General features: G+C 50.7%; 1 protein-coding gene across 2 annotated transcripts in view; it reads left to right on the forward strand.

Moving 5' to 3' along the window:
* The window catches only part of CFDP1 (craniofacial development protein 1), a 67,336-nt gene extending 44,949 nt beyond the window's left edge, over positions 1 to 22,387 (forward strand). Inside the window, exons 6-7 of one of the 2 annotated variants that reach the window (XM_065662617.1) lie at positions 15,495 to 15,653; positions 21,611 to 22,387. In XM_065662617.1, coding sequence (XP_065518689.1) covers positions 15,495 to 15,653; positions 21,611 to 21,701 — 250 coding nt within the window. In that variant the 3' untranslated portion in view covers positions 21,702 to 22,387. Of the gene's footprint in view, positions 1 to 765; positions 4,249 to 15,494; positions 15,654 to 21,610 lie in introns of those variants that run through there. The other variant, XM_065662619.1, reaches the window with a different exon arrangement.
* The last annotated feature ends 2,360 nt before the right edge of the window (positions 22,388 to 24,747 follow it).

The following is a 24,747-nucleotide window of genomic DNA, read 5'->3' on the forward strand; positions in this document are numbered from 1 at the left end:
ATATTTCTTTTGTAACCTGAAGTAGAAGTAAAGCTGTTCCATGCACCACATCCCACTGAAATGAGTCAAGCTGCCACCTTTTTCTAAGGTGACATTACCAGATACCTGTCTGCAGACTTTAGCCTTTTGTTTGGGAGGGGAGAGGAGGGAGGATGGTTTCCTTTGCAGCAGCAAGGGCAAAATAGGCTTTTAATAAAGCTTAAATTCTGCAGCTGCTGGCTAAGTTAAAAAAAGTGCTGGCACTCTGTTCTCCTGGAGATGAGCCTTTCCCAGCTTTGCCGTGACTCAGGGATGCAAGCCATCCCTTCTGGTCTTCCTTTGTGCCACTTTCTTGGATGAGAATAATGGGAGAGTTTCTTTCTTTGGCAAGGCTTTACCCTGCTTGGGCTGTTCTGATCATGGAGATGGTCGAGGTTGCTGAATGGAAAGAAAACAGTTGCAGAAGAAGTGCTGTGGTAGAGATATCCTGGAGAGAGCTATGACATTTTATTGGGTAGAAATCAGCTGCTAAAATTCCTGATTATAGACCCCGAAAAGAACTAGAAATGCAAAAGCCAAGAGATGAGAAAAGGAGGAATGACTTTAAGTATGATACAGTTACCCTTTCACCAAGGTACACATCGGGATCAGTTGGGTGCTGCTAGAGACCTGAGAGCGCGGCTGCGAGATGACATCCCAGATAGGAACAAGAACATTTTATCCAAATACTACTGTGATTGAGGCAGATAAGGGATTTTTTTTTTAATTTTTTTTTTTCCCCTGCAGAAAGTTTCCTGTTTCTTGCTGGTCTCCTGGGACATTCAGCATGACCTCCTTGTACCTGGCTGTTTGCAGAGCCTGGTCCTGGCACTTGCTGGTCCTTATGTCGGAGTTTCACCAAGAAACTGGTGCCGGGGGAACAGAATCAGAAGCAAAGAAACAGAGGAACTTTCACTAGGAGATCTTATTTGTAACTAAAAAAGCAATCAAAAAACCCAAACAAAACCAGTTAGAAGGGTGACAAGGTTTAGAGGGTTGCTCAACAGGTCCCTTCAAATGGAATTTAGCTGGCCTGGGGCAGATCACATGAACAGCGAAAACTGGGCTGGGCAGAGACATAATAAAAGGGGAATAGCCAAGAGAAGTCTTGAATTCCCATGGCGAGGTGCAGAGGACAGGTTTGTTGCTTGAAGGTCAGAAGCAGGTCCCTTGTACCAGTGTGAGACCCTGCCTTTGCTGGGGTCGTGGCATTCCCTGAGAGCTCTCTGCAAGCGGTTGTGGTTGAACTACAGCCTGCATTTTTGAGAGGCATCCACTCACAATGGAAAGACTTACAATTTGGGATCCACCACATCCTTTGGGAAGCTGTTCCCATGGTTAATGCGTTTACCGCGTAACTGTTGCAGTTCCCTGAAGGAGTTTGAATCCTCAGCTGGCAGCCTGCCTGCCTTGCTCAGCACTGCTTGCATAGCTCTCTGCCTCCTGAGACAAAAAGTCTTGCTACAAAGGGACTAAATGACCTGCCTAGGGTCATGCAGGCTGTGTAGGAGAGCCAGCGACCTGTACCTGCTCCCTCCAACAGAGTACAGGAGTCAGTTTTGTGAAGCATTTGTCTGTTCATTCAGCAGCAGCCTACTGGTCTTGTCTCCTGTCTGGATGATGTCTGCCTTACTGGTTTGCCCTCAGCAGATGGTAGGTCACACAAGATTTGAGAAACAGCTCTGGCATCGTACCAAGTAGAGGCTGTGGGATGCTCACCAGTGAATTCCAGAGATGATGTGTCATGAAAAGCCTGGCCCTGCCGCCCCCTTCTGCACAGGGCTGCTGGAGGTAGTGGGAGCCCTGCGGGGTTGTGGTCCCCACACTCAGTGAGAGCTTTGGCTTTCAGAGCAGCTTTTGGTAGGTGAATGTTAGCTGCAAAATCTGTTTGGGAACCTCTCGCTTTGCATGGGCGTAAGGGAAGTCTTCCTCTTACCCCTCTGGCTGCCTCCAGCTGGAAGGTGGCAACTGGGAGAAATCAGCTGTTTCCATGTTCTTCCTCTGGAGACTTGAGATCTATTTCCAGTGAGGTAGGTCCCTGGGAAGAGGAAGGGCAGCTCCTCTAAGTGGCTGTTGCCAGAGCTGGAAGGCGTTCAGGGTAACCTTGCCAGCCTTAGGCATTTAAAACACTTCAGTCAAGCCCTAGAAAAATAACATAGGATAATCTTAGTTTCTTCTCTTTCTGTGGAAAAATTAGGCTTTCTGTGCTGTCCTCTGGTTTGTTACTGAGCTGCTTCTGCAGTTGCCAGCCTTAGAAAGTTGTAGTTGAGAAGAAAAGCACATTATTTCATCAGTAAACTTTTTAATGCCCACTTTCTTGTAGGTTGGACTTCAGGTTTTGTATGTCAAACATCTTTAAAGTTTTTAGGGTATTTCCCTCCTTTCCTTACCCCCTGAAATACCCAATTTCATTGGATTGTTTGGCCAACTCTTAATCTGGAATACAGCAGGGAAGGTAATTGTGATTGATAACTAGGTGATTTACCCTTCCCAAAAGCAATTAAATGTGATTAAACCCCTGTTCTTGTTTTATGGCTGCTTGTAGCAGTGCCCAAATCTTTATTGTCCCACATGCTGCCAGGGCAGGCTTTCCACTGGAAGATACTATATTCATACCATTTATTAACTTGGATGATGCTGCAAAGCAACTGCTCCACCAGCTCTAGCTTGTTACTTGTTGTAGTGATGCATTTGTGCTAGGGAGCCCTGACACTCCTTTCCCCTGACTTATTTTCCTGGGAATATTTTCCTGTCCTGGGCTGCTGGCATGCAAACATTTTCCAGTGGAAGGCAGTGCATTTGTTTTAATCAGAACTGTTCTTAAAGCTATCAGATTAATTGCTGGAGAAAGCAGAGGGGTCCCTGCCAGGGGGGCTCCCTCCCTACTTCTGCCTTTCTCACGTAATTTTGATCAAAGCCTGGCATTGGTCTGATACAGTGGGAAGCTAACCAGAACTGAGGCTGTCTACAGACCATGGGGACAGAGCCAGGGACTCTGCATTGCAGGGATGGGACACACTGGGGTTGTTTTTTCAAGGCTTGGGTGGTTGGGGTGTTAGATCCTCCTTGCATAGCACACTGTGCCATAAAGAGCAACCTGGGAATCACACCAGCTGCTCCGCCACCCGCACTCATTCACCTTGAAATCCCTTTAGTACTGGAACAATTCTATTAGCACTACTTCTCAGGCATGATTTGGAGCCATTTCTCTTCCCATTAAAACCGGGTCCCCGCACTAGTCTGGAGGGCTCGTCATAACCAAGACATTCCCTGCGTACCTCGGGGCTGCTCCCAACAGAAATCCTGAACAAAAGATCTGCTGTTAGACAAAGGAGGGGAAGGAGTCAGCCTCTGAAGAGAGGAGGAATTTCTCCTCTGTTTGCCAGCAGGTTTTTTTTTAACCTCTTTTTTAAGGATTGGTCACCAATTAATCCATGTCGCTTTGCAGACAAAGCTGTCAACGTTTTTAAGGTTGCGCGGTGAAATTACTTCAGTGCTGTTGGTTCTAGCAGCTCGGAATGTTCTCAAACAAATGCCTTTTAAGATAAAAATGGCCTGTGCTTGGTCCCAGCCCAGAGTTGTGGTCGTTACCAGTTTATTTGAAACATCTCAACTGAACCCAATGAAGTCAGTGAGAGCTGCAAGTGTTTGAAAGTCAAGTCACACTTATTTCCATGGCTAAATATGGCCGTAATACAGGGTGTTACTCTAAAATACTTCAGCGTGTGACCCAAAATGTAGCCCAGCAAGCATGTTAGATGCCACAGCAACTGACTTGCAGTAGCTGCTGCAGCTTTCAGGTCATTGACCTGCTAGTCATGGGTATCAAAAGCATCGTGCCTTCTTGCTTTTAGTTTTTGTCCTTGCCTGCTGCTGGGGTGTGAAATGCCTCACAGCCGCATAGGAGTGCAAGCTCACTGGCAACTTTTGTGTGTGTGTATACATTTTTGCTTATATTTCTGCATTGGATCAGAAGAGAGAATAGTAGAAGCACCTCCCCTCCCCACACACAGTTAAACTTTTGTGAAAGGCACTTCCCCGTCATTTCTTAGTGGCAGCACTAAGACACTAAATTAAATATAGCTTGCTACCTGGAAGTGAGGTAGGTGTACTGTATCTGTGGTGGTGTAGGAAAATCCATCTGAAACTGGCATATTTATTGTCCCAAAACATGTACAGAACTTCAGAGCAACATAAAATACATATGAAGAGCATGCATGATATTTTTCAATATAAAGAATAAACAAAAGTGGTGCTTTGCAGGTTGAATTTAGTCCATGTGGGAACAGTTTGGGGAGTTTGTGTGCATGTACATGGTCCTTCAGTGGCAGAAGCAGGTCTGGTTTGCATTGTGTGGATGCCCTGGGTGGAGGAGAGCTCACATGAGGAGTTACTTCATCTTCCAGCTGGGAAGGGGCAATTCCATCAGCGTTTGGCCACAGCGGCGGTGCTATACTGAGTTAACAGGGGCGTAGCTCTGGCTACAGACCAAGTTACTGGTCCTTAGCCATCAGCCAAGCATCAGACAGAGCTGGTTAGTGCTGAGTTGGACTCATTAATGTCTTCATAGTATCAAAAGTCATTTGAATGCTACAGCTCTTTCAATTAAGCTCCTGTTGAGCTCCATACGCAGATACTGTAGCGTAATTGGCTGGGTCTGCTACTGAAACAGCCTGGGTCTGTGCTCTGGGCTGGAGAGGAGCCAGAGCGAGCTGAGGTCTCCGCACAATGTCACACTGATTAGGAGGGTGCGAGATTTTGTTTTTGCTAAAATGGTTCTGCCAGTACAGCCCAGAGGGCAGCTGCAGTTACACTGGTACAAAGGGGCCTTATGCCACTCTGAATTGTCCCCAGCTCGGGGGCAGGCAGGGATGCTGCAGGGAGTACCTTTATCCTGCAGTAACAGCCCGTGCGTGGCATGCACTGCCCAGCTCCACAAGTGAAACTTTATTTTGCTGATAACCACCCTGTAGCAACTCTGTCTCGGAGGCCCAAGGAAAATATTCTGCTTCCTCTTGCTGTTAGGAAGCGGGTTCTCCATGGCGGCAGTGCTTTCACAAAGGGTTTGGTCCTGCACAGGAAACACTGGTCTGTTCCATAATGAGCCCTTCCTGCTGATACGGGGACGTGCAGGTCAGGGGCTCTGCCTGAGCCAGCTCCCCAAGAACTGATGTGCTTCTTGATGAGCGTGTCCTCCAAAGCCTGTAAAAAGAGAGTCCAGCCCTTCAGAAGTGGGTGCAGACCCAGATGCTATGGGATGGGACCTGCGTGAGGAAAGGTCAGCTCTGGCACAGCTGTGCACCTCTGCTATTCCTGCTGCTCTCTGCCGTTCCTGAGCCAAAGCATCCTCTCTCCCCTGCTCAGCAAATTTGCCTGTTGGTGTACATGGAGACCTGAATCTGGTTTTATTCCTGGAATAACTGTAGAATCATAGAATGGTTTGGGTCGGAAGGGACCTTAAGATCCAGTTCCAACTGCCATGCTGTGGGCAGGGATGCTTCACACTAGAACATGTTGCCCAAGACTCTGTCCAGCCTGGCCTTGAACACCACCAGGGATGGAGCATTTACCACATCTTTGGGCAACCTGTGCCAGTGCCTCACCACCTAGTGCCTCGCACACAGCTATGTTCATGTGCGCAGTATTACTGTGTGTTTACAGCCAGGTTGTTCCCCAGTTTGGTGGGCAGACTGGAGAACCGGGTAGTACCATATCTATGCTGTCCTGTTTCAGAGCAAGGCAGCACTTAGGTCTGTTTTTCCAGCCCAGCACTTTGGAAAGGCCTATCCAACAGAATTCATGACATGGAGATGAGCATGAAATATCTGTATGCCTTGGAGAGTACACCAGAATCCCTGCTGGCACCCCATGGTGTGATGCTCTGCCAGCCCCTTCCTCACCTGCTGTGTGGGTTTTGCTGTTTGTAAGGTGGTGCTGTGACACTTATTTCCCTCCTGAAGGTGAGGTGCACTCTGCCAGAGCAAAGCAGCATCATGCAACTTGTAAAGTCACACTGCAACTCACTGTGCTGGATTAATCATTAATTTGTTCAGCCTGGAGAAGCGAAGGCTGCATGGAGACCTTATAGCAGCCTTCCAGTATCTGAAGGGGGCCTATAGGGATGCTGGGGAGGGACTCTTCATCAGGGACTGTAGTGACAGCACAAGGGGTAACGGGTTAAAACTTAAACAGGGGAAGTTTAGATTGGATATAAGGAGAAAATTTTTTCCTGTTAGGGTGGTGAGGCACTGGGATGGGTTGCCCAGGGAGGTTGTGAGTGCTCCATCCCTGTCAGTGTTCAAGGCCAGGTTGGATGAAGCCTTGTGTGGGATGGTTTAGTGTGAGGTGTGCCTGCCTGTGGCAGGGGGGTTGGAACTAGATGATCTTGAGGTCCTTTCCAACCCTAACTATTCTATGATTCTACAATAACAAATCCAGCAATAAACCAGTAGCTGAAATACTGCTCTTTGGTGGGCCATTGCTCACTGCTGCTGGAAGGTGGGACTGACACGTTTTCACCCCTGTGACAAACCTGTTTCCCCACAGGCTGTATTGGGCACAAACACATCCAGAATCAACTGTGCTCATTACAAGCTCTGCCACTGCGTGCAGGAACCCTCACCAAGGCAGCACCACACATGCATTTAGTCTGTCATATCTGCCCTTGCCCTCCACACTGATGGAAACCACATCATCTTGGGTCAGGCTTAGATTGCCAAGCTGCTGGGGTGTAGCAGTCTGGCTGTCCTTGCCTGGCAGTACCTTTTATCTCTGTCAAACTCTTTTCCACACAGACTCTGGCTATGGGAAAGGACAACTATCGCTCTCACTTCTCAAGAGGTTATACCTTCTCTTCCATATGTATTGGACGTGTTTTAACAAACGTGCATTGTGCTGTGATCCTGGATCACCTCCTCAGCTCAGTAGAGTGGTGTCAAAGACTTCCTGAGAACGGAAACAAGCTGTGAGCATCAGTGTTCATGTCGGGGTGGTCACCATGAGGCTGTCCTGAGGTCTTAGGGATATAGGGTGACATCAGAAACTAGAAGGACCTGGGGCTCAGCTTAGCTCTTCAGATTTTGCTGGCTTGCTTTCCAACAGTAGTGATGGCAAAGACACTTGAGGTTAAATTGTATTGGCAAGCCTGAACAGAAGCCAAAGAGTTAACTCATGCCATCAGCTCAGAACCTGCACTTCAGGCTGGTGCTGCTGCAGTCAGACCAACCACCTTCTGCAGGGGTAACTGGACTCAGAGAATTTCATCACGAGCTACTGACTGCCTCTTGTCAGTGAAGCCCCATGTGCAGCAGCAATAATTCTGTTGGCAGGATTGCAGGTGGGGTAACTATGTTTTGCCAGGGCACTTGTGTCTCTTACTACCTTTGGACATAGGTAGCACTGTAACACATAGGTGCTGGGACATAGGTGTAGGATGAAGGTGCCCTGCAGCAGCACCAAATGGGTTTTGCCCCAGTTACAGCTGCTTTGCCATGGTGATTTAGTGCATGTCACTTTTCAGTGTGCAAGAAGCTCTGTGATCCTCACTACAAAGATCTGGGTTTATAACTGTGCCTCAAAAGTCACTGCTACTCTTGGAGCACTTCAGGCAGGTTCTTTGGCTTGGTTTATACATTCTCTAGGGTGTAAATGCTGGGTATCTACTATCAGCTCAGCTAGCGGAGCATATGCGCAGGCACCACTACCTGAATTGGCAGCGAGTTCCCTGGCCAGGCAGTGGGAATTGGGCTGTCCTCTTCCAGCCAGCCTGCTTTGTGTTCACTCAGTCCTGGCCGCTGCCCTCTGACCAGAATCACCACCACCCAGCCAGCCCTCCAGCGGCATCCACCGTGCTTTTTTTATCTGCATTTCCTCCTCACTTGGTTTTTGGTTTTTTTCCACGTGGGATTTCAGTGTTTGTTCATCATCAGGGAGGCTTTCTTGTTTGTTATTTTTAACTACCCGTTGTGACAGTTAGCGCTGAGAACAAGCTGGTCTGCTCTTTGCATCCATCTGAGTGCCCGTTCAGGGAGTGATGCAGAGTAGTGGGAGGGGCATGAAAAAGGAATGTGATTAGGTTTTGCCTGGGAGATGTTTTTGTCCTCGACCAGTTACACAGGGTGAGGGATGGGAAGAGCTGGTTGGTTTTAGGGTCTGAAGAGGAAGACCTGTTGTATCATTTTAGGGAGGGTTCCTGCAAGCTGACAATACCAGCCACCATCATTCTGCTGCCGCCTGCTCCATCTTGCCTGACTGCCCTGACCTTGAGGAGCAGATAGCACTCTGATTCCCTTTCTGCCATGTGCCACTTTTCCTCCCCACCATTTTCACTCCTCTTTGAGGAACAGGGTCTGGGGAGGCTCGGGGTGAACAGCAGAGCTGGCACACGGGCCACCAGCCAGGTCTCTGCATATATCCTCCTGTGCAGTGTGTCTCACACCAGGTTGTCGTTTGAAGGGAGGCCAGCAGGGTGGGTGACCCATGGTGCGCTGGGCAGGAATCTTCCACGTTGCTAAAATGAAAGTATTTAATGGCTGCAGGAGTTGCCCAGCTGTGGTTAGTTTGTATGAGAACCATTTCCTGATGTTAAGGGAACTATTCAGCTTTACAGCACTTTGTGGCAGGACTAGTTATTACTATTTACAAAACCTTGTGCTCTCTTCTTTGCCGAATGGCAGTTTCTCACCTGCCATCAAGGTGCTTGGGGTGACAGGATTAGAGCTGCTATTGCTGTACTAGAAGTAAATATCAGTTGGTGAACACACTGGAGGGAAGGCATGGAATCCCAGAGAGACCTGGATAGGCTTGAGATGTGGGACTGTGCAGACCACATGAAGTTCAACAAGGCCTACTGTAAGGTCCTGCACTGGGTCGGGCAATCCCAAACACAAACACAGGCTGCATGGATAATGGATTGAGAGCAGCCCTGAGGAGAGGGATTTGGGGGTGTTGGGTGATGGGAAGCTCCCCATGACCCAGCTTCAGTGTGTGCTTGAGCCCAGAATCCCCCCCCATGCTGGGCTGCACCCCCAGAGCGTGAGCAGGTCAAAGGAGGGGATTCTCCCCCTCTGGTCCTTTCTGGGGAAAACCCCCCCTGCAGTCCTGCGTCCAGCTCTGGGGCAACAACACAAGAGGGACGTGGAGCTGTTGGAGCGAGTCCAGAGGAGGCCATGGAGATGCTGTGAGGGCTGGAAGAGCTCTGCTCTGGAGAGAGGCTGAGAGAGCTGGGCTGGTTCAGTCTGGAGAAGAGAAGGCTCCTTAAGGGGAGACCTTGGAGCAGCCCCAGTGCCTGAAGGGGCTGCAAGAAGCCTGGAGAGGGGCTTTGGACAAGCGCCTGTAAGGACAGGATAAGGGGAGTGGCTTTAACCTGACAGAGGGGAGATTGAGATGAGCTCTTAGGCAGAAGTTCTTCCCTGTGAGGGTGCTGAGGCCCTGGCACAGGTTGCCCAGAGAAGCTGTGGCTGCCCCATCCCTGGCAGTGTTCAAGGCCAGCTTGGACAGGGCTTGGAGCAACCTGCTCTAGTGGAAGGTGTCCCTGCCTGTGGCAGGGGGGTGGAACTGGGTGATTTTTAAGGTCCCTTCCAACACAAACCAGTCTGGGATTCTATGAAATATTGCAGGCTCTGGTGGGGAAGGGAGGTAGCAGGAGAGGGGCTGCAGGACAGCCTGAGCTTGATTATGAAGGTAGAACTTACAGGGCTGCATGGCCCGGGATGCCATCTTTCTGCATGCAGTGATGTTTACTCACCAGCTGCTAGTGGTATCTGATGTGCCGCCCTGCCTTGCAGGGAGCCAGCAGGGAAATGTTTTGTGTTACAGCTGATGTTTGAGTTGGGATCTTCTGCTTGAAGATTTGCAAAGCTGTTCAGCCATGCTGAAGAAGGCCTGCGAGCAGATGCCTTCTGCTTGTCCTCTTGTGCCAGACATTGGCAGGATCCTTGCCTATTGCAATCATCTGATCAACTAATGCACAACAAAAATTGGCTATTCTAGTTCTAAACCTCCTTGAAAGTGGATTTTTTTAGCCTGTGCTTGTAACCTGCAGTTTTGATGGTAAAGGTGATTTCATTGTTAAGCTGTGTATGGAGGCTAGGGCAGGACATACGGGGTCTTCCCTGGCCTCGCAAGATTTCCTTCTGATGAAATTATATCAACCATGTGAGTCCAGGTTTATTTCTGCAAAAAGAAAGGTTGCTGTGCAGTGCCTCATGGAGAGTGACCAGATGCTTCAGATGGAAGGTGGTAGAGTGCCCAGCACCAAACTGTCTCTTCTCTGGGAGGTGCAAATCCTGCAGTGAGGCCAGAGAAGATGTCCCACCCTTACAAATTGCTCTCTTAAAAGGATTGCTAGAAGACAGAATTTGGACCTTCATGCTACAGCAGTTGCTGTCCTCAACAGCAAGGAGGATGATAGAAAGCAGATGGAGAAGCACTGCAGGTTTTGTGGTTTCCACACTCCCATAGAGCCAGCAGAAACAGAACAGCAGAGGGTTTGTGATCCCCAAGGGTGGAGGTGAGGCTGGAGCTGGGAATGCTGCTGGCTCTTTGATCAACACATGAGTACGTGTCCTGTGGCCACCCTTTGGTTACTGGAGTTGGACAGCATGAACTGTCACAGCTACTCCTGCCATCTGCTGCTGGTCCCTGCCTGCTTCTGGCTATCAGCTTGATCTTTTGTGGCCAGCTTATGCTGGTTCAGCTGCTAAATTGTCCCCATGGATACTTCCCCCACTGGTACTCTTCAGCAGCTGCAGCATGGGTGTTATGAATGGCAGAGGCTGTTCGCGAAGACACCCAAGATCCACTGTGTCAAGGGAAACGTGAAGGCAGACAGGGGGAACAGCACAGAAGGACCAGAGCAAAGCTCTGCCTTTGTGTAGCAATAATCATCTGCACGGATCGGGAAAGGAAATAACTGGCTTGGCAGCAGCAGAGCACACAGATACCTCTGAATCACAGGCTCAACATGAGTCAATGCTATCACACGGTTGTGAAAAGGCAGACGTCATAGGAGGCCGTGTAAGGAGCTGCATGCTTCACAAGGCATCTGAAGTATTCCTTCTGCTTCCAGTGCCGGTAAAGCTGTGGCTGGAGCCCTTTCTTTCCCATTTTAGATGCTGTATTTCAAAGAAGATGTGGGCCAATAGCAGAGAGTTCGGGGAGACCAGCGAGAATGGTCAGAGGGTTGGAAACCATGAGAAAAGCTTGGAAGGACGTGGGATTGTTTAGTCTGGTGAAGAACAAGCTTAGCAGGGGAGGAGAAGGAAAAGCTTTCGAAGACATAAAAGGCTGCTGCAAAATGTGAGGGAATGAGCTGTTCTTAGTAGCTACTAGGAAGAAGATAACCAGTCATAGCCTGAGCAAGGAAATTTAGTCATTGGGGAAAACTTAACATAAGTGAAAGGCTGATGAAGTACTGAAACCTCTACTATGTGTGGGTTGGTGTCAGGAGGCCTTCAGAGCACCCATCTCTGGAACGCATCTTTGGCCGGCAGGATGCACTATGAGACCTTTGTAGCCCTGTCTTCCTATTGCTTGAAGATTATTTTATAAAGCTTTGATGAAGTCTGCCTCTTTGGAAGCAGGCACGCATTTCTCAGACGCTGCCAACCTTACCAGACAGCAGGCATTACATGTGACAGTGACACTGTGACATCAGTGGTATAGCAGCCATTTTCTAAGGTCCTGGTTGGGCTGCAGGCTCATTGTTAAGGACAGAAACAGAGTGTGTTCAGCTATGGTGGGACAGGAAGGGAGCCCTTGGCTTGCTGCTTCTCCCTGTGTGCAGCCACAGCAGGTGACGTACAGACATAGTCTTTGTCCTGAAGACATTAGATGGGTGCAAGGAAGTCTCTTCACCCAAGGCAGAGCTTCCCAGCATGTTGATTTGCTGGTTCAGCTGCTGACTTGGGCTGTGCTTTTTAACCATGAAAAGGAGAAGCTTGTCTTTGGGTCCTAAATGGGTGATTGTCCTGATCCTCATCCCTGGGATCCATTATATCTTATCAAATTACTTTCTCTCCTTTAAATACCTTAGTGATTAAAGATGCCCCAGCAGATACCCTTCATGAGTACAGAAAGGGTAATAATTCCTGCTATTGGCACCGAATGCAATTAATCAGGCCCCTTTACTTGCTTTTTAAATGAATGAGGCATTTAAGGCCAAGCAAGTTTTTAATTGGACTTTAATGTTTCTCATTTACTTCGTTTTGGCACAAGAGTAGGAATTTCCACCCCCAGGTTTGCTGCTGGATTTATTCAGGGTGATGAAAGGCTCAGCGTGGAGTGAAGGCTCAGCAGCAGACAAACATGTCCTTCAGCCTGTGCCTGGCCCCATCTCATTGCCTGGCAAGCAGCAAAGGACCAAGGGTTGTTGGGGCTGGAGCAGAGATGGGTCATCCAGCCCACGGCCCATCTCCAGCATGGAGCTGACACCGGATATTAGCAGTGATTTTGGAGTAGTGATCAATACAAGGGTGCGACATAGCCTGCCTTTTTTGGTCAGGTTCCCTTGCCTTGAAGGAACTGTTGACTTGCAGGTATTGTGGCTGTCTGGAAGCAGTTGATGGAGGTCCACATTCATAACTTAGACTCTGTAGCTTCAAACATGGGATGAATTGTATCTTTTAAGGTGTGCTCCTGAGATCCATGGCCAAGAGGAGATAGAGGGGCCTTGAGCACTGTTACAGATAGATGTGTGCATGTAGACATTGTTAGTTTGTGCCAGGAATTACCATGGAAGAAAAGGTGTGTGGTAAGCATGCAGCCTCCAGCTCCTGCTCCCTGCTGTGAAGCCAGCGCCACTGTTGATTCCACCTCTGGCCATGGTTGGTGGAGCAATCATGCCTTTGGTTCCCTTCCCTTCCATATATCTTCCATTGTGGTTTGGGAACAGTAGTTGCCTGTGGGCATGTCCCAGTCTGTGTTTCATGCAGGGACGTGTGTGGCAGCCCAGCCTGGCCGATCGGCCCCTGTCCCAACTTGGCTCTTCCCCTTGGCAGCTGACAGGCCGAGGAGAAGAAACGCATCAATTTCAGCATGTGTGAGCCTGCCTTTGCGTCTGCTTGTCACTCTGCAGGGCAGACATTTCTCTGACACCCAGGAGAGATCTTGAAACAGCTTCAAGTGGGTTTTCCAGGTGCATGCCCTGTCTTATGCAGAGATAGGCCTGTCTGTAATACAGCTGTGTGGTTGGCTGTAGGCTTCCGCCTGCAGAAGAGTTGGTGGATGCAGGTGAGATGTTGAGATGGCTCTCGTGCCATTGGGGTTCTCTGCCCAAAATAAACACTTAGGAGACATCTAGGGACATAGGACAACACCCTCCATTTCTGCACCTCTGCTTCTCCCAGTTGGCAAAATTGTAAGCACAAGCATGTCTGGAAAGTTAAGTGCATCCAGAGAAACGTGTTGTTGAATACTTTCCTTGTGTTAATTTAAACACCTTCTGCCTGCCAGGCTTGGGGGAGAGGAGCAGTGTCAGCTGCATCAGCCCTAGCACTTCTCTACATCTGTCTCAGGGCATCTTTAAGTCTCACGCTAAACCCCAAGGCCTTGCAGTAAGGAGCTGCCATGCACAAGCACCAGGCTCTGCTGTCTGGGTGGCTGCTCAGCCAGGATTGCCACAGGGGATGCTTGCCCAATATTTTGTTTAGTTTTGCCTTCTTCCTTGTCGTATCTCCACCTCTCACTCCCTCCAACATGAACATGCAGACGCTAGGCTTGATGGTTGTGCAAGGCTCATGTGTAGTTCTGAATGACCAGATGTGGGAGCCAAATCTCTCGAGTGTTATCTTGTGCTGAGAAGATCATTGCACATTTTTGCCCCCTTGCACCACGTTTCTGGTACCTGCAGATAAGGATACTTGAAGCCATCATGTCTTGAAAGGGAAGGGAGAATCAGAGGCTAAGCGAGTATCAAGGTTTTATTGCATGACCATGATGTGAAGAGCTGTAAACATTTTGATGAAACATTCAGAGATAAAAGCGCACCCAGGTCGCTCTGTGTCTCTCAGAGTGAAAAGTGTTGGCTGGCACTGTGGTGGCCAGGGACTGAAAGAAAGAAGAGAGCCAGGTCCTGGGCCATTTCTGCTCCTCTGGCTGGGCATATGAGGAGGGGCAGGTATCTTTGTCCAAGGGTTATACAGCCCGCCAAGACGCCTTTAATCCAGGGTTTGTAGCCCAAATATATCTCTATCAGGCAGCTGCAACCCGAGGTGACTATGGGCAGCCATTCTTGCATTGAGAATCTTCTGGCTGAGACTTTAAAAGACATCATTTTCTTTGATTTAATTCCATATAAACTGCAGAATTATTTTCCTTTAGAGGCTTGCAAATTATGGAAGCATAAACCATGCTAATGATCCGATAAGGACAGCTTTGGATACGTTCCCAAGAACAGCTACCCCTGGGCAGGAGTGTGCTTGGATAGTACTGATGGAGAGCAGTCTGCCACGCTCACCTGGCTGCCTTCCTTTCTGTAGCTCCCCCTCCCCAAATTCCTCCATTTCTCAGGAACGAGAATCATTTCCTCTCCAGCTTCTTGTAGAGGCAAAGGCCCTGCAGACCTGAAGTTATCTCTGGAATGTGTGTAAACACTGAGTTCAATGGGATGTTGTTTGCCCCCCTCTTCTGCGGGAGTTTACAAAGGGTTAATACCAGTTTGTTTTACCAGTTCCTAGCATGGGAATTGTCTTCCTTAGAGGGCAACCTGGTTGACCTGAGTCCCCATGTGTGCATTTCCCGGCATAAAGGGGAGATTCGGGGGCCCTGCCACATGGGTGGGATTTCAGTCTTCTAGAGGCAAGGAGTTGAAAGACCCAGTTGGTTTCCTGCTAAACAGGGACCTGGGAGATGGTAATTCAGATGTAAATTCTTTATGGTGTATGAGTGTGTTACTAATGAGACCCACCTGGGCTCCAAAGTACTGTTGAATTTAGAATAAGAAGCAGCAACCTGAACCTAAAGCTAGACAAAATTAAGTTGAAAACACATGCATTAATACCAATGAAATGGTTAATTCATGAGTGTGTTGTCAGCTCTGATGACGCACTGAGGCTGGATCCCTTCCAGAAAACAACACTTTAAACTGAAGACAAAGAGCTGGGCTTAGCACGGAGGTGATCAGTGGAATGGCTTGGCCTGGTATATACAAGGGGTCAAAGTAGATGATTTAATGATCTCTTTTGGCCTGAAAGCTTTCTGTTCTCTTAAGGAGATAAATGAAAAAGGCCTTTCACATGAAGCGAGCACTTGAGATATGTGTCAAATGAACTCTGCTGCTTCCAGGGGAACAGGGGAGCAGGATCTGCAGGAAGCGTGACCTTGCTGCCTCCAGGCTGCCTGAAGTTGGTGGCCATCTGTTTAGTAGCCGTGTCTCACCACCATCAGGGTCACCACTCTCACACGTGACGTTCTTCAGCTCCATTTTTAATTGCTCTCTTCCTGCTTTTAAGTCACATTTGCTCCCTTATCTCCATCAGGGTGAAAAGGCCAAGTGGTATGAGCAGTCTCCTGGGAAAAATTGGCTCCAAAAAGCAGAAGATGAGCACACTGGAGAAATCTAAACTGGACTGGGAGAACTTCAAGGAAGAAGAGGGGATTGTGGAGGAGCTGGCGATCCATAACCGAGGGAAAGATGGGTAAGAGGGACTTTACCTAATAGTAGTACAGCATTTCCCACCACTTCCTATACATGTAAGAACTCCATCACTTGCTACAGAGAGAGTTCAGCAAACCTGTGGGATTGACCAAGGATTTATTCTTGGAATATATAAAGGCAGTATCTGCTCTAGCTATCACAGGGAGACAGGTAAGCCTGCAAGCACCTATCAGTCTGCAGACAAACTGGTGAGTTCTTTCAAACTCAAACGGGAGATTTAGGTTAGATGTAAGGAAGAAATTCTTTATTGTGAGAGTGGTGAGACACTGGAACAGGCTGCCTAAGGAAGCTATGAATGCTCCATTCCTGGCAGTGTTCAAGGTCAGATTGGATGTGGCCTTGAGCAGCCTGGTCTAGTGGAAGGTGTCCCTGACCATGGCAGGGGGCTGGAACTAGATGATCTTAGAATCCTTTCCAACCCAAGTCCAGCTAAAGTAGAGTCTGGTCATGCTTTATCTTCTCTCTTGTTAGTGGCACAGATACAGCAGGAACTGGTCTAATACAGCACTCCCATGAGGAGGCACTGTTGCCTTTGCCCTGTCTCAAATTGGGACGTATGTTCTTTGTTCCATTCTTCAAGTGACACATTCCAGCTGCCTCTGCCCTCTCTCTTCCTCCAAACCTAGAACAGCTGGCAAGGTGCATTAAAGATTATGGCAGCACTGGGTGTTGATTGTGTGCATCAAGCAATGTTCACTCCAATGAAGTTAATGGAAGTATCGTAAAAGTAAATGGCGATGCTGTAAATAAAACAGACAGTTAATAACATGCACTGCAGGGAAGAGTAATAAGATCAGAAGTGGTGTTTCCACTACAGCTGCTTTGCTAAGCTCCGGTAAAACATAACCGGCTTAGTGGACAGCTCATAAAATGTATTTTTATTTTAAGCTGTTCTTTTACTCTGCAGAAAAAACTCAAGAGCTTCTGCATTCCAACACATTGGAGTTTGTATTTCAAATAGGTACTTCATGGTTGCTGTGGTTTTTTTCAGTTTGGTCTTGCACCCTGCTACATCAGCTCTGCCCTGATGGGTTTCTGAACACTTGCCCTTGCACAAGTAGAGCAATTCATTAGGAGTGCTGGAGGGGGTTAGATGTTTCCTGAGAGATCTCTGAAATCCAAGTTGGTGAGCGATTTACATCGTGAACAGGTGTGGCAGAGCACCAGATCACTGCTGATGCTGTCTGCAGCATGGCTAAAACTGCGGTCAGAGCCCCATACACAAGGCCTCATTGAAATGGCCCATGCCAGGAGTCTGGAGGCAAAGCCAGGCTGTGTACCAGGCTCTGAGATGAAGGAGGGTGAGCTTTTCCCATGAAGCCGCATCAGGAGCTGCAGGCTACTTTGTGAGAGCCCACCTCCAGAGAAACATCCTGTTTCTGTCTGTGGCACCTGGCTGACTCGTCCCGATGGGATGTAGAGTGAGAATTTGCCCTGTGCAGATGTCCTTTGTGGGTGCCAAATGTGGTACCAGCTTTGGGCCTTCACTGCTCTGGATTGGACTGATGGTGGTAGTACCATCATTAAAAGCCAGACCATTTCCTTCCAAGTGTTGGTACACACCATTTCTTTCTGCAGCCAGTGGAGTCAGCCTGACTCTCAGCTGGACTGTACACACCCCAGACAGGCCAGGCTGCCCTGCATGAGTATTCTGTGGCATCTCTTGCTTGTTCAAACCCCGTATGTTGACCTTTCCTGGGCAGAGCTGTTACCTTTCCCACCCTAGACAAGCAGGACAGCTTGATTTTCACACCTAGGAAACCGTTCCGGAGACACTAACATAACGAAGGCTGAAGAAGGGATTAGCATGTTGAAAAGATGAGCAAAGCAGAGCAGCAATATTTAAGAGCATCTGTAAGCCGGGAGAGCTTTAGGTTTTGCTGCCTGTCACATCCCAGGCTGGAAAATCCACTGGGCTTTATTGTTAATCAGGTTTCGTCATTAAACTAATGAGAAACATTTGAGATGGTGTGCTAATTTTAGCCACTCTTTACAAATCTGTTTGTGCCAGTCAGGTATGTAATGTGAGGGGATCAGATGAGTACCTGCTCACTATGAATTACTTCCACCTTCAAGGTGTGAGGCGTGCTGCACAGTTACAAGAGCAGCCAGCCTGCTTGGGGGGCAGAGCACACAGACACCACCGTTGCCTGCTTCAGGTCACTTTGCAGGAGAGCCTGTTGTCCCTTCCACAGCTGCCTCTTCTCCTTTAATAAGATAGGCTCTGCTCAGCCTACAGTGAGCAATTATTTACCCATCTCTATAAAAACTGTAAGGAGCCGTTGTTAACCCTTCAACCCAGGCAGGAGGGAGCGGGTGCTGCTTTTAATCCCCGGTGCTGACGTATGTTAGAAACCTCTCTCCTGGTTTGTAACTAACAGTCTGCCTGACCAGGACAGCCACAACCTGCTCCTGGAGCTGTCTGCTGGATGCTACGTGTGCCTGCACAGTGCAGGGATGATCCATGCATGTCTTGAGGAAAGCAAGAGGCATTTCTTTTTGCTCAGAAGGGAAGGCAGGCTGAACTTCTTTTTTCTGGTAGCCTTGCAGAAGTTGCTGTCCAGAGCTACTTGTGTGTCAGACCTCTCCAACCCTTCCCTGGGACTGCGGCAAGTTTCTGACACTGTTGCTGGTTATCAGCCGGCCACAGCCTGGCCCCAGATTCCCAAGGCAGAGGGAATGTGTGCTGCCCTGTGGCTGTGTCCACCCCTGCCTCTGATTTTCCACCCCTCTTATCACAAGCCCCATACAGTGATTTGCATTGCCCCTGCAGCAGGATCTGGGTTTGTGCAGATTGTGTCAGATCCTGAGGGCCTGTCCTGGATTTGACAGGAGGGTGAAGTAAGAAGCAGAGGCAGCTGTCCCCTTTGCTGTTGATCTCTCTGATGAGCTTTATAAATGGAAATGTGAAGCGGCCTCTTAATTGGGCCACCTTTGTAGGGCAGCCCCAGTGGGGAGCAGCCCTGGGCCAGCCCTGTGTGCTCATGACTGGTGGTGCCTGGCAGGGGAGAAGGCAGCACCAGTGAAACCCTCCCCAGGGCAGTTTGCAACTGGCCTGGTTAGCAGGGACAGCCTCTTCTCCCCACAAATTTACCTTCCTCCGCTGTGGATCAAGCCGCCCTGTTTCCACATGGGCTGATAATTTACAGGAAACTATTGATTCAGGTAGCAAAGGTTATTTAGATAAGCACAGGACGGGTGTTTGTGCCTCACTCGTGCTTTTTACACTGCCATTTGGCACGGCCTTGCTGTCAGTTGCACTGAGCCAGGATGGGAACCAGGGGTGGAGCTATGGCTCAGGTGCAGGGTTTGGGGTGCAGAGGGCGCTTGTGCCACCCCTGCAGAGCTGCTGCTTCCCTGCTTGTGTCCATCAGCACCTCCAGCCTCTGTGTGCATACTGTACAGCCAGCTGGGCTTGTTCCCAGGCTGCCTGCCCCATGAACCCCTGTGTATGCACAGCAGTGCCCTGCAGGGTCTGCTCCAGCCCCTACGGTGTTATTCTGTGGCTGGCCAAGGACAACGCCATGGGGTAACCTACTCTATGCACGGCTTCCTCTGCGGCAGTGAGACCACATTCCTGGTTCATGATCCTTATCCATCCCCCAGGAGCCAGTCCCTGTCCACCAGAGGCACAGCAGTTGAGGAGGAGGAAGAGGAAGGCACTGACCCATTGCTGGGGTTGGGAGAATGGTGTTGCAGAGGGGCTTAAAGAGCTTCAAAATCAGTAGCTCAGGGTGTTGCTGCCCAAGCAGTAGGCACAGGTTGCCAGCAGTAAGCCCTGTCCCTTGCCTTCCCAGCTGTGGTTGTGGTCGGTGTTCAGCGGCGGAGGGGGAGGAAAACCACACGCCCAGCATTATGACACACTAATATTCAATGTGACCCTTCCAGCTTCCTTCCTGTGGCCTCTCCAAGCCCTGCCCCAGGATGCAGGTCACCTCCCTGCTTGCAGGGGTGAAGGGAAGCAACACTCCCCTGTCTGCCTTTCCTGAACCAGCGTGGGGAGGAGGGTCACGGCTCTCAGCCCAACTTCTGACAGTGAAGGGTGCAGAGAAATACCTCCTCACAGCCAGCGCATTACACCCCATCTGCATTACACCCCTGCCCTTGCACCCGGCGGAGATGAGCTGACCCAGTTGTGTCAGCTGCAATGGGGCATGGGGTGGCAGTAGGGATGTGCAGGGCCATTCATCCGCTCGGGGGAATCATTCGCTGAAATTAATTTGGATTAATTCGTTTCCAGTGATGCCTGGGTGGGCAGGAGCATCAGGGCTGTCCCTTGCAGCAAGGGCAAAGGCACCCTGGTGCTGGAGCACATTCAGTGCCAGTTCAGTGTATGTAGCATCAAGCAGAGACCTCATCACCAAAGGTAGAGGAGGCCCTCTGTCCTAGAGGGATTGCTGCTGGTGGTGGGAAGGGGCTTTAGCCTTCCCATGCAGGTGGGTGTTAGGCACATCCGTGCATGCTGCCGGTCACCCTGGAGCCTAGAAAATCTGCAGATGCTCATCTTGCCTGCAGCCTTCAGTCTTGCTTTCAAGCAGCAGGCTTCTCTGGTTAGCAGGCACCAGCTGCAGGAAAAGCAGTGACCGGCACAGAGAAGCCAAACGCATGGAGCGTAATGACCTTGTCATGACAGCCGAGTGCTTTGCCGCCCTGGAACAAATGCAGAACAATTGTGATGATTCAATTACAGCTCCTGTTTTGAATTGCAATTTCGCTCCCTCTGTAGGTTAATTAGTAGCACAGCCCCGGGCTATCTGTGGCAAGGGTTGCAGCAAAGTACATTAAAATTCATCTGCATGCCATTAATGAGTGGCAAGGTGCTTTTCCACGTGCAGGCGTGCTTGCTTTCTTCCTTGCAGCACTCAGGTGCTGTGCTGAGAGGGAGAGGGTAAATGCTCAGCAGTGGCTATGAGCTGATTTTTGGCAGGGAAACCGGTGTGCTGAATCCCTGAGCTGCTGCTCATGGGTTATGATGTTTGTGTCCCGAATGCTCCCTGTGCCTGTTACCAGCTTGTATTGTGGCTTGGGTTGCTGTGGTTGGGTTTGAAATGCTTTACAAGGTCACCTGGGCATGAGGGAGGAGCGTCAGAGCTGCCTCTCTGCCAAGGACCTTCCCTGAGCAAGTTCAAGTTGTTTTTGAAGGATGCATCCAGTTCTGGGGCCCCTAACACAAGAAGGATGTGGGCCTGTTGGAGCGAGTCCAGAGGAGGTCATGTTGATGCTCCAGGGCTGGAGCACCTTTGCTTGATGAGAGGCTGAGAGAGCTGGGCTTATTCAGCCTGGAGAAGAGAAGGCTCTGAGGAGACCTTAGAGCAGCTCCAGTGCCTGAAGGGACTACGAGAAACCTGGAGAGGGGCTTTGGACAAAGGCCTGTAGGAACAAGTCAAGGGGAATGGCTTTAACCTGACAGAGGGGAGATGGAGATGAGCTCTGAGGCAGAAGTTCTTCCCTGTGAGGGTGCTGAGGCCCTGGCACAGGTTGCCCAGAGAAGCTGTGGCTGCCCCAACCCTGGCAGTGTTCAAGGCCAGGTTGGACGGGGCTTGGAGCAACCTGCCCTAGTGGAAGGTGTCCCTGCCCGTGGCAGGGGTTGGAACTGGGTGAGCTTTGAGGTCCCTTCCAACACAAACCCATCGAGGGTTCTGATTTCTCAGCCATTAGAGGAGAGCTGGAACCAGAACCTGCCAGTCTGTACCTCCAGCCTGCAGAATCCCTTCGCCCCAGGCCTCTGTGAGTCCCACAGGGGACACCCAGCAGGCCACAGGGCAGCTCTCGTGTCCATGGGAGACATTCAGTGCACTGATCAGCTCATGGAGAGAGAGGGAGGGAAGCAGATGATGCCTTCCCTCCCTGCTCCTAACTTTGGGTCAGCTGTGCCCCAAGGCTGGGGGTAGCCCTGGCTGCTACACGCACTGCTTAACAGCCTCTGCCTCCCTACAGGTACATCGAGAGGAAAGCATTCCTGGAGCGCGTGGATCACAGGCAGTTTGAAATTGAACGCGACCTGAGACTGAGCAGGATGAAGCCCTAAGTGCTGTGTATGGCTGCAGGGGATCCTGCTCCCTTCTGTGCCCGAGTGCTGGTTGGGGGCTGCCAGCTACCGCTGGACCACCGAGCATGGAAACCTCTACCCAAGACTCAGCCTGTACGGTTCAATGTACAGGCTTTTCCTTTTAATGCAATAGTTCAGGGAGGGTATTAGTCTGTGGGAAGGGGCTACTTTGAGGGTTAAATGGCCCAGAAGGTGATAGAAGATTGGGGTTCTGGCAGCAGCTTTCCATGGAGAAGATATGGTGGCACCCATCATTTGCCGGCCCTAGGTACTTCTGGCAGCAGGAGGAACTGTGAGGGCTGGGAGGGTGCCAGCATATTCAGCTGAGAGTGGAGCTGCAGGGAGGTTTAATGGGTGCTGTGCATGCACAAACTGTGTGCTGGAGCCCTTCTCCCAGCCCTGCCAGCACCACAGCCTCCCTGCCCCACCACGCTGTGCTCTTGCCTGGACAAAGCTGAACTGTCTCTACTTGCTTATGGGGTCTGATGATGCTGGGGGGAAGTGGGGGGTGCGTGTTAAGCAAGCTGATTGTTGTGGGTTCAGCAGTAGCAGTCATTTATGAAGAAATCATTCCTTGTTCATGCTGTCTAGAAGATGGGAGCAGCTGCAGCAGGCAGCATGGGCCAGGATCTGACCATTCATGTGAATAAAGTATTCCACCCTGACACTCTTGCATGCTGGTTTGTGTGGTAATCAGAGGACAAAGAAATTAACAGTTGCATACGGTAAGAAGTGTCTGGTGGTGATAGTGAAAATCCCTGCTGAGAGGTGGGATTAAATCCAGAATTGGGGGTTGATGGGGACAGCGTAGTCACACTGTAGTGATGCTGCAGGAGTGAGGAATCTCTCCCACAGCACAGCCACACAGGGACATTCTGCGAGTGAAGCTGCCTGGGAGGGCAGAGGCGCCTGGGTGTGGAGCAGACGGAGCTGGAGGCCAGCAGCACGCCATCATCTTGCCATTCCTGTGATCCAGAGCTGAGTTTGGCGGTTCCCAGTGTTTGTCCTGTACATGTCCTTGGAGTAAAGGTGCCTTTCCCCATGGGATGCTCAGAGCCTGCTCGGTGGGCAGCCCATGCTGGTGCTGTGGCAGGGGGAAAAGCGACACCAGCCCCATCTTTCCTGCTAACAGGCTGAGCAATGCTGCACTGGCCCCTTGCCCACGGCGCTGAGCATGGTCTCAGCTTTGGACTCACGTGTCAGCTGCTGAGTCAGCCCTTGCTCTGTGACCGTGTTGCAGGATAGCTGAGAACAAAACACCACGTGCTGGGGGGAGCTGCAGCCTGTTCTGCACAGAATCAGCTGTTACAGACCTGCTTCAACGAGCCTGAAATTGGACACAAACAAAATGAGGGGGTGATGACAGGTTTTCATCTCGAAACACTCCCAGGCCAGTTGCTGCTTTGGTTTTGGTTGCAAAAACAACCGAAGTCCCATCCAGGGCGCTGCTGTGGGGAGGTTTCAGCTCAGGGCTCCTGGCTGGCAGATGCAACAGGGAAACCTTTGAAGAACCCAAAGTCCAGGGGCACCAAACCCAGCCCTGCTCCTAAAAGCCCTGAAGAGCTCCAGGCTGTGTCCAGAGCAGCAGCCCTGCAGCAGCACCAGGCTCTGGGTGGCTTGGGGGAATGCCTTTGGATTTCCACACATGCTAACAGTGTGTTAGTGGGATCTGGCCAGCAGAGCCTCCATGGGCACGCTGGTAAACTGGGAAAATGATTGACCCCCAGTTTACAGGACCCTGCCTGCCAGCCCCAGTTCTGCTCTCCAGAAGAGCCCCGGCCTCTCTTCTCTGGGGTTTTTCCTTCCCTTCAGCTGAGCAAATGTGGAAAATTTTGAAGTCTTGGAAGCAACCTGACCTGCTGGAAAAGCGCGGATCCACGGCCGTGGCCAAGAGCCTCGGCTCCCCTCTCTGCCACGCTCCCCACTCCCACAATCCTGGAGGTGAGCTGGGCTGCGGTAGCAGCGCCCAGCCCGGCAAGCCTGGACAGGATCTGCGGGATGGCCGGGGGCAGCCTCAGCCTGGGGCTGATTCCTGGCTTCCTCTGCGTGAGCTCCCAAGTGTCCCGCGTTTTTGCTTGGTTGGATCATGTATTCCTCGCCTCTTTTTCCTGAAGACGCGGAGTGATTTACAGGTCTCCAGAAAACACAGCTTGGCTGCTTGGGAAGGGAAAACAAAAAGCCACCACCACCACCCCCCCTCCGCTTGCTGTTTCCATTCCCAGACGCCTTCCCACGAAGGGGGGTTGCCCGGGTCCTGGCCAGGCCTCGGCATCCCCTCCAGCCCTGAGCACTCTGGAGGGAGATGGAGATCCTGCAGGAGATGCAGGTCCTTCTTTTGAGATGTTCCCACCTTGAGCCGTCCTCTCCAGGAAGCTCCCTGTGTCGTCTGTGGGTCGGAACTCACTTGGGGCATTTGCTGGGGATAACTCTGGCACTGCAAGGAGTCCCTCATGGCCCCGAGCATCACCTCGCCCTGAGGAGCTCCCCCTTCCCTGACTGCCTGAAGGGGCCCCTTGTGTGGCTGGGCCCCAGACAAGGCAGTGATTGTGTCTGTGTGCCCCATCGGTCGGGGGCCACGCTCCAAAGCCGCAGGGAAACTGTTATGAAGCTGTTCAGTGGGGTTTGGGGAGGCTGCCCAGGGGAGCCTGCTACAGGGCAGGGAATGGTGTGCATTTACAGCTGCTGAGGTGGTAGGGATGCAGGAACACATGTCTGGCTCTCAAGGTGCATCCCATGGGACCCTGCCAGGCCATCCCCAGGGCTGTGATGGGATTCTGGGTTGGCCAGGCTGCCATGGGGCAAAGAGTGGCTGGCCCCAGGAGGCACCTCCTTGCTGTGGGGCAGCAGTTCCCCGTGGGGACCTGGTGCTGGGAAGGGCTGAAGAACCTGGGGGCACCACATCCTCTTCCCCAAGCTGCTGCTTTCAGCTTCCCCCACCTATTTTCCCCGCAGCAAAGTGCGATCCAGCAGCACAGCGTGGCTGCGGTGAGTTCAGGACTAATGGGGAGTAACGGGGTGGTTTGTG

Source organism: Lathamus discolor, chromosome Z (assembly GCF_037157495.1).
Source record: "Lathamus discolor isolate bLatDis1 chromosome Z, bLatDis1.hap1, whole genome shotgun sequence".
Taxonomy (NCBI): Eukaryota; Metazoa; Chordata; class Aves; order Psittaciformes; family Psittacidae; genus Lathamus; species Lathamus discolor.